This window comes from Elephantulus edwardii, unplaced genomic scaffold (assembly GCF_000299155.1).
Source record: "Elephantulus edwardii isolate Elephantulus edwardi_28Jun2011 unplaced genomic scaffold, EleEdw1.0 scaffold00047, whole genome shotgun sequence".
NCBI classification, from domain to species: Eukaryota; Metazoa; Chordata; class Mammalia; order Macroscelidea; family Macroscelididae; genus Elephantulus; species Elephantulus edwardii.
Genome location: NW_006399797.1, coordinates 9,314,493 through 9,329,030, shown reverse-complemented (window position 1 = coordinate 9,329,030; position 14,538 = coordinate 9,314,493). Strand labels below are relative to the sequence as shown.

Below are 14,538 nucleotides of genomic sequence, written 5' to 3'. Positions count from 1 at the left end.
AAAAAAAATTATTTCATTATGCCACTGTTAAAAAAATCATTTTAATGACTTTATTGAATATACCATAATTTATTTACTCACTCCCTATTGTTTATAACTTAGTTTCCAGAGTTTATACATTAGAAATTACATGATTAGCATCCTTTTTAAGCTCGTAGATGGTAATCTCCATAAAAGCAAGCCCATATTTGTCTTATTCACATGACTCCAAACACAAGTTCTTCATAGAGCAACATTTGGAAAATACTCTTTTGGTTTAATGTCTGTGACCAAAATGTTTGTGTTCATCTCATTATTTTGTTAAGACTGATTCTTAGCAAAGTTGGATTATCATGTCAAAGAGTAAACTATGAACATTTTAAAGGCTCTTAGAACAAATTGTTGAAGTGCAAAATTACTTTCCACCAAGATTGTTCCAGTTTGTACTTTGGTTACCAGTGAGGGAGAGTCCCTACCTTGTTCTAACCTCACCAACAGATAATAACAATGCCAACCACTCTGCTGATTTAAAAAAAAGAAAAGTAGTTTCTAACATTCTTTTCAGAACTAGGACATATTGAAAGAGGACATATTTTCTTGTACCTGCTTTTTGTTGTTCTTAGGTACCTTTGAGTCTGAATGGACCTATAGCTGACTCTCCAGATTTTCAGAAACAATAAATCACATATGAGTAGAATGCCCATCTTTCTACCATAGACCAGCTACTAGACTTGACCCACATATCTTTGTGTGTCCATTAGTCAATGTACAATATACTGTGTTAATTTTTGTGTTGAGATAATAGTGTTTGATTTTCAAACTCTCTGTATAAAGATTATTTATCCATCAATGCTATATTTAAAAATATTGTTTATGAATTTATATATAAATAACAGAATTTTTTCTTTGGATATGTCAAAGTTTGAAAATAATATGTGGATAAATCTATCCTTTCTTTTGTGGTTGTTTTCCTATTTTGTATTTGGAAATGGCTTCCTAATCCATAGACCATGGAAGTGATAACATATATAATTTTAATGTTCTGTGAAAATTTATTTTTGGCAGTCATATTAGGTGGGGTTCTACTGTGAATTTTTTTCCAAACCATCCATTTTTCTGATGTCAGATATTGAATTAATTCTCTTTTCTCATTGATTAAAAAATAAACCCTTTATCTCATATTAAATTATTCTTCACAAAGTGTATGCTTTAGAGTTACTATTTGTTCCACCACAGTAATATTTTTATAACATCTTAAAGTGTTGGTTTCAGAACCCTGTTTCTTTGTTAAAAGGTAATTTTAATTTTCATATTCTAGAAGAATGTTAAAATATCTCAACAGATGGAACAGAAACACATTAGGAGCTATATTAAATCTATAAAACGCTCAGGAAATCTGACACCTTTACACAGGCTATTTCTTGGCAGATTATCTACTATTTCTAATGGATTTGTGATGCAGTTTCCTAGCATGATTTGTGATGCCGTTTCCTAGCATGGCAAGAACTGAGGGCCGTATAGTCATAAGGTTTCTCTGTTTTCCTGGTATCAGTGCCAATATGGACATAGACAAGTAGAGTATCAACAGGTATTAAATCATACCAGTACAGTAGCAATGGCCAGTGACCACTCCAGAGAATCTGTTTCTGATCTAGATGTATTTGGACTCTGTGAAGCACCATATGAAGGAATGACTCCTTAGTTTCTTGAAATTCATTGATCTGAGTTTGGTGGCCCTGTGCAAGACATGAATATCTTAATCCCACTCTACTCACATCCCAGTACTTTGCTCCTTCATGGAGATAACAAAAAAGACATTCCAGCTATGAAGCTCTTGGAATATGGCCATTTCTCACTTGCATGATGTCTCCTATGGTCTTCCTTTTACAGTGCAAGATTATTTTATAGAAAAATTTCCTTTCAGGTGTAATTATCCTTCTTTTCTAAAAAAATAATTGAGTGGAGTGTCTCAGTTTACAAAATACTTGCATAATTACTTTTTAAAAATAATTTATAATCACTTTATAAAATACATGCAAAATTATAAAAAATAATTGTTTTTAGATATTTGTTGTTGTTATGAGTGAAAACTGACTCACAGCTGGTCCACCTGCTGGTGAGATAATTGCCCATCTTTTCCCTTGAAGCTACTGGTGGACTCAAACCACGTGCCTTTGGGTTGGCAACACAACTCCTTATCACTAGCCTATCAGAGCTCCCTATATTTTAGATGTAGTAGATGTTGTTGTTATATGCCATTGAGTCACCTGCAACTCATACTGACCTTATGTAAAACTGCTCTGAAGCCTGCCCTGTCCTGAGTCATTTCCCTAGTTACTAAATCAGTCCATCTCATCTGGGGTCTTCCTATTCTGTGCTGCCCCTCCACCCTTCCAAATATGATGTCCTTCTCCAGGCACGTGCCCAAAGTATGTGTGTGAGACAGAGCTTCAAAATCCTGGCCTCTGAAGAGAAATTTGGTTTCACCCTCTCTGAGACAGACCAAAATTGGTATTTGTTCTTTTGACAGTCCATGGTATGTTCAAGACTCTTCTCCAGCACCACAACTCAAAAGCATCAATTATTCTTCTGTCATCCTTAGTCATTGTCCAGCTCTCTACTGGATAACAAGCAATTACAAAGACCATGGCTGGGATCAGGTGTACCTTATTCTCCAGACTGACATTGTTGTTTCTCAGCACTCTGTAGAGGTCCCCGACAGCAGATTTTCCCTAGTGTAATTCATATTTTTATTTCCTGACTGCTGGAGCCAAGATTATTGATTGTGAAGCTGAGCAAGCTGTAATTGTTAACAATTCAATCTCTTCTTCATCTATCATGGTGCTGTCAATTGGCCCAGTGGTGAGAATCTTTCTTTTCTAGATGGTGAGCTTTAATCCATATTTAAGATTATAGTCTTTACCTTCTGCCACAAGTGTTTCAGGTTCTTCTTGGTTGTAGCAAGCAAGGTTGTATCATCTGCATAATATAGGTTGTTGATGAGTCTTCCTCCAATCCTGATGCCTTATTCCTCCTCATACATCCCTGCCTCCCAAATTATCTGTTTTGCATATAGATTGAAAAGGTATAGAGACAGGATGCACCCCTGACACACTCCCTTTCTGATTTTGAATCTTGCAGTGTTTCCTTGCTTTGTTCTGAGGACTGCTTCCTGGTCTGAGTATAGGTTTCAGGAAAACATAATAGCCTATCCTCATTTTTTTTAACCTTTTGTCTTTTCTGTTTATTAAAGGAGTTCAAGTAAAGTTCAGCCAACTTACAATATATATTATATTAATTATGCAGTAGACCTATTTGACTTTGTATGAATCTTGAATCTTTGGATTTTTAACGTGGTGTCACTGTACTAATTCCTTCAGCTTTATCGACTTTTGATTCCTAGAATAAAAGACTTACGAATTTATACATTTTAGGATATGTAAATAATACATAAAATATTGAACAGATTATAATATTTTAAGATCTCATGCTCAGATATAGCATTTTCTAATACTTTATGTTGTTATATGCTGCTGAATCAGAACCAACACATAACTAACTTCCCAGCGGGTTTTCAAAGGCAGCATGTAACAGGAATAGATTATCCATCCTTCTCCCTTGGAGCAGCTGGTGGACTCTAACTACCTGACTTTGTGTTGGCAGCGCAACGCCTTATTCACTATGCCACCAGTATTCCCTATACTTTATAGTCTTCACAAATAATGGAATTTAGAGAATAAAGTGGATGATAGGTCATAAACGGATAAGGATTACAAAGAAAACTTTTTCTGGACAAGGTTAACTGCTCTCTTTCTCTCTCTCTCTCTCTCACACACACACACACACTCACTCGTACAGCTCTGCCCCTAAACATATAACTTTTAGAGGCAGATGTACGGTTTCTTGCAGAAATGCAGGTGGAAATTTATGGGCATTTTCACCTTATTGCAGGGCAGTTTCTCATGAGCCTAATTAGCCAAGCCCCCATGGTAGGAGCATTTGAAAGTATCTTGAATTATTAAAAAGTAACTAAATCAGTATGACTCTCTGCTCTTAAGCATCCAGGTAACTTTCATTATTCTGCTACACCGCTTTATACCCTGAAGCTACTAAATTGTTCTTTTATCCCACAGACTACTTACTGTATACCCAAACATTGCATTGAAAAAAATTCAACAACAAAATCTTTTGATCTAACAGTTATGAAGCGCCTGCCTTCTGGCATCTGAAGAGAACAAAAACAGGAAATACAAACTGCAGGGTGGTTTCAGTAAAATTACTGAGTTGTGTAACAACAACAAAAAAAAACCTTTTTTCTGTAAAGCTGGAGCTTTTGCCTCTTTGAACCCTCTGTCTCTGTAATAACCAACACAGCAGTGTCTTTTCTCAGCTGATATTTTTCAGGAATTCCATTTCTAGAAATTACAAAAACATACTAATACGATTGCCGTTGTTATGTGCCATCAAGTTGCCAGCAACTCATAGTGACCCTATGTACAGCAGCTCTGAAGCCTGGCCTGGCCTGAGCCAGTCTCACAGACTACAACACACCTACCCCCATTGCCCCAGTAACTGTATCAATTCATCTCATCTGTGGTCTTCCTCTCTTGTGCTGTCCTTCCACCCTTTCAAGCATGATGTCCTTCTCCAAGGATCAGTCTCTCCTGGTCACATGCCCAAAATATGTGAGGCATAGCTTTGGGACCCCAGTTCTTAGCAGAGTGTGAATCAAAGCAAGTCTCAGTGAATGAACAGCTGTCATTTCCGCTTCAAGCACTGATGATGTGTGTTGGATCATTTGTAATCATGCTGTTGTTATGTGCCATCAAGTTGTCTATAACTCACAGAGATCCTAGGAACACTAGCTCTAAACCTTGCCCTATCCTGAGACAATCTCATTGTCTCTGACACACCTACTGCATTACCACAGTCACTGTCAATCTATCTCATCCAGTGTCTTCCTCTCTGGTGCTGACCCTTCACTATTCCAAACATGATGTCCTTCGCTAGGGATTGCTCCATTTTGGCAATATGCCCAAAGTATGTGAAATGGGGCCTCAAAATCTTTGTCTCCAAGGAGCAGCTTGTTTCTCCAGGACAGACCTATTTTTTCTCTTGGCAATTAATGTTGTCTTCGAGATAACATTCTTCTCCCAGCACAACTCAAAGGCAGTGGTTGCTCTTCTGCTATCCTTAATCATTGTCCAGCTTTCTGTTGTGTAGCAAGCAATTGTGAAGACCATACCATGGCCTGAATCAAGCACATTTTAGTCTCTAGATGATATCATTTCTCTTTAGCACTCTGGAGAGGTCCCTGATGACAGACTGTCCCAATGCAATTTGTCTTTTGATTTCCTGACTGCTGGTGCCAAAAGCATTGATTATGGATCTGAGCAAGGTGAAATTGTTAACAATCTCAATGTCTTCTTCTTTCGTGATGTTGCCAATTTGGCCCAGTGTGAGAATCTTTGTTTTCTTGAGGTTGAGTTGCAATCCACAATGAAGACTGGCAGAAAAGTTAGGAAAAAAAAAAGAAGGATCAGTATTCAGAAAACGTGGACTGGGTAAGAGAAAGGAGGTTGGTGACAGAATGATATAATTTTACACAATCAATGATTTATTCATTGCAAATACCCTTTATAAAAAAACAAATATAGCAACTATACACATGGACTTCACTTGATGGACTACAGAGGAATCAGTTTGATTACATCTGTGAAGTTTTTGGAGAAGCTCATATCAGCTGTGAAAACTAGAAACTAGGCCAAGTACTCACTGTGGAACATTACTCAGGGGCAAGTTCAAAGTGAAGCTAAAAAAAAAGAAAGAAAGAAAGAAAACAAATCCACAAGAACCAAAATTTGACCATGAGTATATCCCACCTAAACTTACAAATTATCCATAGAACAGGTTTGAAGCCTTGTACACTAATGAATGAAGACAAATGAGCTGTGGAAGGATATCAAGAATATTATCCATGAAGACTGCAAAAGGTCATTACAAAGACAGAAGAAGAAGAAAAGACTAAGATGGATGTCAGAAGAGACTCTGACATTACAGATTGTAATCATGTAGCACTTTATAATAGTGTGATAGGAGGTTCTGAGCTCTTGCCCACCTCTTTTGATTCTTCTTTAGTTGGTTGGTCAACCTCTACATGTCCAGAGAGTGAGGCTGTATGCATCATACTCTTCTCAATGTGGAGAAGATGTTTAATCAGAATAAGCTCCGTGTTTACTTCTATATGAGAGTTGACATCAATGTATACTGGAATGCCATGTGAACTGTGTTCAATCTGCTTTAGCTTTTCTGTGGTGCTTTAATTTACCTCACTTTAGACTAGAAAGCCTAGACTATGTTGAAATTCACATCCACATTGTAAACTCCTCCCATGCAATTAACTGCCTCTGAAAACCCACTGGAAAGCCAGCTTTGGATCGGTTCTGACTCTATGGTACGCAACCAAAACAAACAGTTTTTTGGATACGACCCAAAAGTTGTCAGTTTGGTGATATCCAGAGTTGTCGGCTAACCCAAAGACCAAGCATCTGGAATAGTTTGAACCCACCAGCAGCTCCTCAGGAGAGAGATGTGCGGTCTCCTGGCACTCACATTGTACTTCAAGTTATGTGTTTGGGGTGGAGTTGTACAAGTAAATGCCACGGAGAAGATACCATTGAACTGTGGCTTTGAAAGATAAGCAAGAAGACATGGGACAGAAGAGAGGGGAAAGAGGGTTCTGAGTAGTGGGGAAAGCAGGTACAGCCAGGCCACTGGGTGTCTGCCTCATTGTGGAACAAAGAGGAATCTAGTAGAGGTGACTACTGGAGATGAGATTAAAATTCCTCAGTCCGAGTAAAACAAGGTTTTACCTGCATATATCTATTGGTTTTCGAGTAGGAGGCATGCAAGCCCACTAATGCTCTGAACCCTATTATAGAATGATTGGCAAAGAACTAGGAAATAAAGTTTGAAGTTAGGTGGTAACTGGATTATGAATTTAAATTAATTAGCTTCTCATTAAAAAGTAGAAATTAATAGAGTGTAAATGATGCCAATTATACTTGCTTGTCATTCAGTTTTAATACATGAAATAGAAATTTTATTTCATTTTTTATTAGTTCTTTGTTCCTGTTTGCCTACCTAATTATATCATTAAGCCTGTTTAGGTAATAAAAAGCATAATTTTCCACTTTTAAAAAGTTTTCAAAAATAATTGCATCATTTTTTCCCCATCAATCCAGATAAGGTCACATTACAAGTACTGGGGTTGTGATTTAAATTCAAGTGATAATGTATGGAAATCTCACTCATTCACAGATTGCGGTTGAGTCAAAATCAACTCACAGGGGACCCTCTAGTGATTTTGCAAAGTTATGAATTGCTCAGGATGATGTTGCTAACCTTTATCCCACAGAATAGCAGGTGGATGAGAACTGCCTTTGGGTTGGCAGCCCCCCTCCTTACCTACAAGGCCACCAGAGAGACGGAGGACAACATTCAACCTACAGAAATTACCCCAAATGAATTAGAGCAAGTAAAATTGACAGCATACCATTTGACAAACATAAGCTCCTCTGGATGCGTTCACAAAGTTGTGCCAAGAAATCTTGAGGACAACCATCTGGCCAAATGACTAGAATTTGTTCCCATTCCAAAGAGAAGTGACCCAACAGAGTGTGGAAATTATCAAACAGTATCATTAATATCACAAACAAGCAAGATTCTGCTGAAAATTATACAAAAACTACTGCAGCAGCACATCAACAGAGAACTGCCAGATGTGCAGACTTAGTTTAGATGAGGTTGTGGTCCTAAGGATATTATAGCTAATGTTAGATGGATCTTGGTTAAAAGCAGAATAACAGAGGAATGTCTATATGTGTTTCATTGACTATGCAAAGACATTTGACTGTGTGGATCACAGCAAATTGTGGCTGACTCTGAGAAGAATGAGAATCTCAGAACACTTGATTATGCTTATGTGAAACCTATACTCTGACCAGTAAGCAATCATCAGAACAGAGCAAAGAAACACTGCATGGCTTAAAATCATGAAGGGTATATGCCAGGGATGAATTCTGTCCCCATACTTTTTCAATCTATATGCAGAACAGATCATCCAAGAGGCTGGGCTCTATGAGAAGTGTGGCATCAGGATTGGAGGAAGACTCATCAACAAACTGTGTTATGCAGATGACCCAACCTTGCTTGCTGAAACTGAGGAGGACCTGAAGAACTTGCTGCAGAAGGTCAAGGATCGCAGCCTTCTATATGAATTGAAGCTCAACATCAAGAAAACAAAGATTCTCACCACTGGGCTGATTGGCAGCATCATGATAGATGGTGAAGAGACTGAGACTGTTAACAGCTTTAGTTTGCTTGACTCAACAATCAACACACTTGGTACCAGAAGCCAGGAAATCAAAAGATGAATTTCATTGGGAAAGTCTTCTGTCAGGGATCTCTCCTAAATACTGAAAAACAACAACATCAGTCTGGAGACTAAGGTCCACCTGATATAGGCCATGGTCTTTGCAACTACATACATCAGAAAGTTGAACAATGACTAGTGATGATAGAAGGAGAATTGATGCATTTGAGCTATGGTGCTGGAGAAGAGTACTGAATATACCATGGACTGGTAAGAGAACAAACAGGTTCATTCTGGAGAGGGTGAAACCAGGCTGTTCCTTGAAATCAAGGATTCTGAAGCTTCGTCTGACATACTTTGGGCATGTTGCAAGAAGGGACCAATCCTTGGAGATGGATATTATGCTTGGTAGGTTGGAGGCACAGCACAAGAGAGAAAGGCCCCAGATGAGATGGATTGACTCAGTGACTGGGGTAATGGGGATAGGTGTGTCAAGGACAATAAGGTTGGCTTAGGATAGAGCAGCATTCAGAGCTGTTGTACATAGGGTCGCTATGAGTTGCAGGCAACTTGACTGCACATAACAACAACAGTAAGTTCTTTCTGGACTGGCACATACTAAAACTCAAATACATTGCTGTTGAGTCAGAATTGACTCATCACTGACCCTCCTGTAGGTTTCCAAGGCTGTAAACTAAAAACGAGATGATTGCCCACCTTTCTCTAAAGTCACCGGTGGATTCAAACTACTGAGAGGTGTCGCTTTCGGGTTAGCAATGCAGCTCATTACAGGCTATACCACCAAAGCTCCCTGGTACATAATAAACACCCGATAAATACTTATGGAATGGATGCACTCTTTGTATTTTGACTCCGTTTTCTATTTAGCCCTATAAAGTAAATGTTCATTTTTAAATACTCTAAAGTGCATTACCTATATGTATTCTCCTTATTGAACATTCTGTTGGATCTTGCATCTGTTTTCATTCCTCTGTACTGTCTGTCCAAAGCCATACCTGTCAGCCATACCATACCACAAGACAAATGAACCCTGCACATGCCTCTACTTTCATTGGCTGAGAGATATTGTTAGACAATCTCACACTTTTTATGTACACCAGATCCTCCAGCAACAACTGCTAATGTCTAGAGCGTGTGAACACTTAATTATAGTTTAACCAAATAAGCAAATGGACTGCTTTTAGCACATCTGAAGATGGTTAGGAACCACTAACTGTTCTTAACCAAATTCCCCAAACAAGTGATATTGTTTTACATTTATCATGACTGATCTATTTTGAAATTTTACAATGCTTGTAAACAAAGATGAAGGATTTACATATAAGCATTTTTTTTCTCTTTCAGACAAAAATCTGAAACCTAAAAGAAAACAAAAGGAAAAGGATTAGTTAGGCTGGAAAGTAGAGGATAAGTAGAGCAAGAACAGTATACACCTAGAAAATAATACATTTGGAGTTAGGGTTAATATCTGGTTAAATTATAATTAAGTGTTCACATGCTCCAAATAGTAAGGTTCTAAAACTTCAGTCTTTAAGCATCCACTCAGGTTCTTCTATTTTTTTGTGCCTCACGATTATTACTCATCATGCTAAAGACTTATAAGAGAGGTAAATGAAACTTTACAATTAAAATATAAATTAAATGCAAGAACTTATAATTTATAGATAGTTATGTGTGTGTGATCTGTTTTGTTTTCTTCTAAAATTAAAATATCTATTTGTTTTATAAATTGGCATGTCATATATAGTGTTTCCTGAAATAAAGGTTTTCAATTATGGTAATTTCCATTTGGAAATTCAGGCACACTTTTTCTCCCTCTCTTGCTCACTTGCTCTTTCTTCTTTCCTCTTATAATATTCCTGTTCCCTTTTCCTCATTTAACAAATAATTGGCACTACTCAAATCTCAAGACTCGAGGGAAGTGGAAATCCTTGTTAATTTGAGAATGGCACAGTAAGCAGCCCTGACAATGCCAAAGCCTTGGGAGTTAGCTGCCAAGCACAGTAAGAAGATTGTATAACTGGCTTGTGTACAATGCCTGAGAGGAAAGTTCAGGCCAACTCTTAATTCTTTTTCAGAAAAAGGAAAAACGTTTATGAAAACCCTAAAAGGAATTGGTTTGTTTAAGCTTAATATGATGTCCCAAAGTTGGCATTAACCATATCCTGCCATACAGAAACAAAATGAAGCAAAATTTCACACATGTGCCTATTAGCAACATTAATATTTTCCATTATATAAATTGGGATCATCTAGGCAATTTGTACAAGCAGTCTTTCAGCCAATCTTTTCTTTAATTCTTAGGTACCATCAGTAGCTGACCCTTCAGTGGATTTCAGAGAGTGTAATTTGCATGGGAGGAGATTGTCCATCTTTCTCCCAAGGTGGTGGATTAGATCTACCTTCCTTGGGGTTGAGCTCTGAGGGCCTTGTGGCAAGAAGCTATGCTGCACAAAGGATTTACCAGCTGCTAGAAAGATAGGCAATCTCCTCCTGTGTGGTTTGATTAACTGCTTCTAAAAACTCACCAGTGAAGAGTCAGGTATGGGTCAGTTCTGACTCGACAGTATACAACAACAGCAACAACCATTTTTGGGTATCTGTGCGACTCCTTATCCCTTAGCCACCAGAGCTCCCTTTTCAGACAACAGTCACACATGATTTGCTCCATTACGCCAGTTAGTTGTTGATATTTCCCACTTGATAGCTTTCTCACTCCATCTACATAGAAGCATGATTAGTTCCTTCTCGATTAGTTGGCTTCATTGTCAACACTAAACTACATCAAATGATAGTTAGGCTTCTCTTAGACCCTGGAACAAAACAAAAAACCCTACTGCCATCAATTCCAACTCATGCAATTCCCAAGAGTTACAGAGTAGAACTCCTCTATATGGTTTCCTTCCCAGGAATAAATTGTCAAGCGTCTCTTCCGCAACACCATTGCATGGGCTTGAACTGCCAGCCTTTAAGTACTGTAGGATGTAAACCAATTGCACCACTCAGGGATCCTTAGGTACTGACACTTTCTTTGAGATTATTTCATCATGTCCACCTCTCCTCTAAATCCCAAGATATGCACACTACATAGGCTAAGGAAACTACTTAACTCAGTCCAATGATTAAAATTTAGTCTGAATTGTAGAGTATTTTCAGAGATGATATTTTGCCACTTTTAAGCACACAATAAAATGAACTCACTATCATAGTAATGTACTATCACAGTAAAACAGGATATTGTACACAGAGCGTTATTTAATAATTCAAGTCTATGATTCTTGCTAATTTTTTATTTTATAAAAAAGTTTATATTTCACTCTTTGTGGATTATGTGTGGGCTGATGAAAGTGCCCACCAAATATCTTCCATTAATTATTCTACATTACCTGGTCGTACTTTCACTTTTCAGAGAAAATAGTTCACTTGTACCCAATCTATGAGCAAAATATTTAAAATTGAAAAATATTATTGTTATGAAATTGAGTGGATTTCTACATATAGTGTAGAGCTGCTCTAGGCTGTAACTCAGGCCATAATTCTTCCAGGAGCAAATCCCCAGATCTTTTCCTTCTGCAGAACTATTTATGGGTTCAGATCATTGACCTTTTATAAATTATTATTATTATTAATTTTAATGAAAATTTACAGAGACTTTGGATTTCCATTCATTCATTGTTGCAAGATCATTGACCTTTTACTTAGCTGCTGAACACTAAACCACTGTATCACCAAGGCTTCTTTATTCTAAATTACTGGATTACAAATTAATGAGGGTCATTTATTTTCTTTCTACCCAGTATGATGTAGAAAGGTGTTTGTTTGTTTTTTAAATGGCCAGACAATCAAAATACAGCCCCATGTTACAGGGCTACTAAGATTTCTGTAATACTGGAATCAAATAGATAAACAAAGTTTCCATATTGTCTACCTTTTTCTTTTAGTTGTTCAAGTTGGTTTCCCATGTCTTGGAAAACAAGATGGAGTGGCCGCATTTGAAGTGAATGTGATTGTAATGAATTCTGAAGGAAATACCATCCTCCAAACACCTCAAAACGCTATCTTCTTTAAAACATGTCAACAAGGTAAGCATTGATGGGGATACGAGAGAAAGTCCATGAGGTTTCAGGTGTGACGTGGATGAACGTGAACATGGATGTCCTGCACATCACTTGGATTCCTTTTCAGGTTGCCCAGGCAACTATAGTCATGAATTTAATTTCACTCTGTTTTGCTTTTAGGTTACCTACAATTTTTTAATCAAATAAATTAAAAGGAAATCACGTCCTCTTACTAGTTTTATTTATAGTTCCTTGGGCAATATTCTCCTAGAACAGTGACTGAAAAATAGTAAGAACTCCATATATCTTTATTGAATAATATCATCTAATTCTTTCTATTAACCTTCAAGTCTATGATTCTTGCTATTTTAATAACAATAATAATTGAACATTAGTCTTATTCTAGACACCATCAAATATTCTTTACATGCATTATCTCCTTTAATCCTCCCTCAACCCTATGAGCTACATAGTGTTGATAGCACTAATTTACAAATGAAATTAGATAATGTATCAAGCAAAGATCACACAGCCAAAAAAATTCGGAAGCTGAGATTTGACTCAGACCAATTGTTATTGTTGGTGCTTGGCTATTATATTGTCTCCCAGTTCTGTTGGCCTAGTGGTGAGAAGCTGCACTGCAATCTCAGAGGCACACTGTTCAAATCCACTAGTTGCTCCATGAGAGAAGCATGGGCAATCTCATCCTGTGTGATTAACTGCCCCTGAAAACCCATTGGATGAGTCGGTTCTGACTCGACAGTGCACAAAAACAACAACAATAAAAAATGCTAGAGTTTAGCGTTTCCTTTCCGTGTGAAACAGCTCTGATAACACCTCCGTCAAATGATTGGATGCTGAGAAGATAGTGGTCTGGACCCACTGCCACTCTCTAGGAGGAAGAAGCAGCAATCTGCTGCCATACTAGAAACCCTTTAAGGTAGTTCTTTTTCTTTAACACGAAACAGCCATGATCTTCTCAAATACTCCCCCCACTTCATATAGCTGGACAATGAATAAAGATGCTAGAAAAAGAATCGATGCCTTTGAGTTATAATGCTGGAGAAGAGTATTGAATATTCTATGTACTGCCAAAAGAACTAAAATATATGTCCTGGATAAAGTAAAGCCCCAGTACTCCTTGGAGGCAAAGATGACAAAGCTTTCACTTTTCACACTTACTTAGGACATGTAGCTAGGCAAGGCTATTCCTTGGAAAGGGACATCATGCTTAGAAAAATGGAGGGTCGGCAAAGGAAAAGAAGACCCCTCCCCCCCAGTGAGATGGACGTCAGCAATGGGCTTTAGTGTATCAGAGATGATGAGGATGGCACAGGACAGGGCAGAGTTCAGGTCAGCTGTTCCTAGGGTCACTATGAGTCATCCTGGATTCAACAGCACCTAACAACATGAGTCAGGGAGTTTGGGGCAGTGGATTTTTGGTCTTGGTTCTAACATAGTACTTTAAAATATTGCTATTTTGAAAAGCATTATAAATTTGAATGTCTAATTAACAAAGCAAATGAATAAAATTAAACTATTTTCTCTATTTCTTTCTCTTTACCATCCTCTCTAAAAAGACAGAAATGAACTATGATTAGAATCCTTCAAACTCCCAGAGTATTAAAATTCTTGAATAGCCTGGTGGTAAAGAATAACAAGTGCAGTTACCACAGCCAGTAATTCCTAGTATGAACATTTTGTTGGCAAATAATAATAGTACACTCAAGTGGATGGGAAGGTCAAACAAATGGTGGCTCTACCAGTAATTAGTTGCCATCAGGTTGTTTCAAATGATGGAGAACTCAGTGCTGTCAGAGTAGAATGGTGATCCAGGGGTTTTCAGTGGTCAATTGTTTTGGACATGTCAACTTTTTGGCTAACATCCAAGTGTGGTAACTGTAGCACCCTAGGAGTGTGAACGTGAATTAAGTAAGGTTTTATTAACCTGAAGGACACAGAAGGTGGTCAACTCAGTCAGGAAACAGTAGAGAGAGATCATGAGCAGTATTCTCAAAGGCAAGGAAACATGGTAGTTTTCAGACCCCAAGATCCTGACCAGTGTTCATACCATTGCAAACGATAAAATCTGCATGAGGACTATTC

At 37.7% G+C, this 14,538-nt stretch overlaps 1 protein-coding gene across 1 annotated transcript in view; it reads left to right on the top strand.

The window, feature by feature from the left end:
* WIF1 (WNT inhibitory factor 1) overlaps positions 1-14,538 on the top strand; it is a 120,523-nt gene that overhangs the window by 77,352 nt on the left and 28,633 nt on the right. Inside the window, exon 4 of the mRNA XM_006886060.1 lies at positions 12,316-12,456. Coding sequence (XP_006886122.1) covers positions 12,316-12,456 — 141 coding nt within the window. The remainder of the gene's footprint in view (positions 1-12,315; positions 12,457-14,538) is intronic.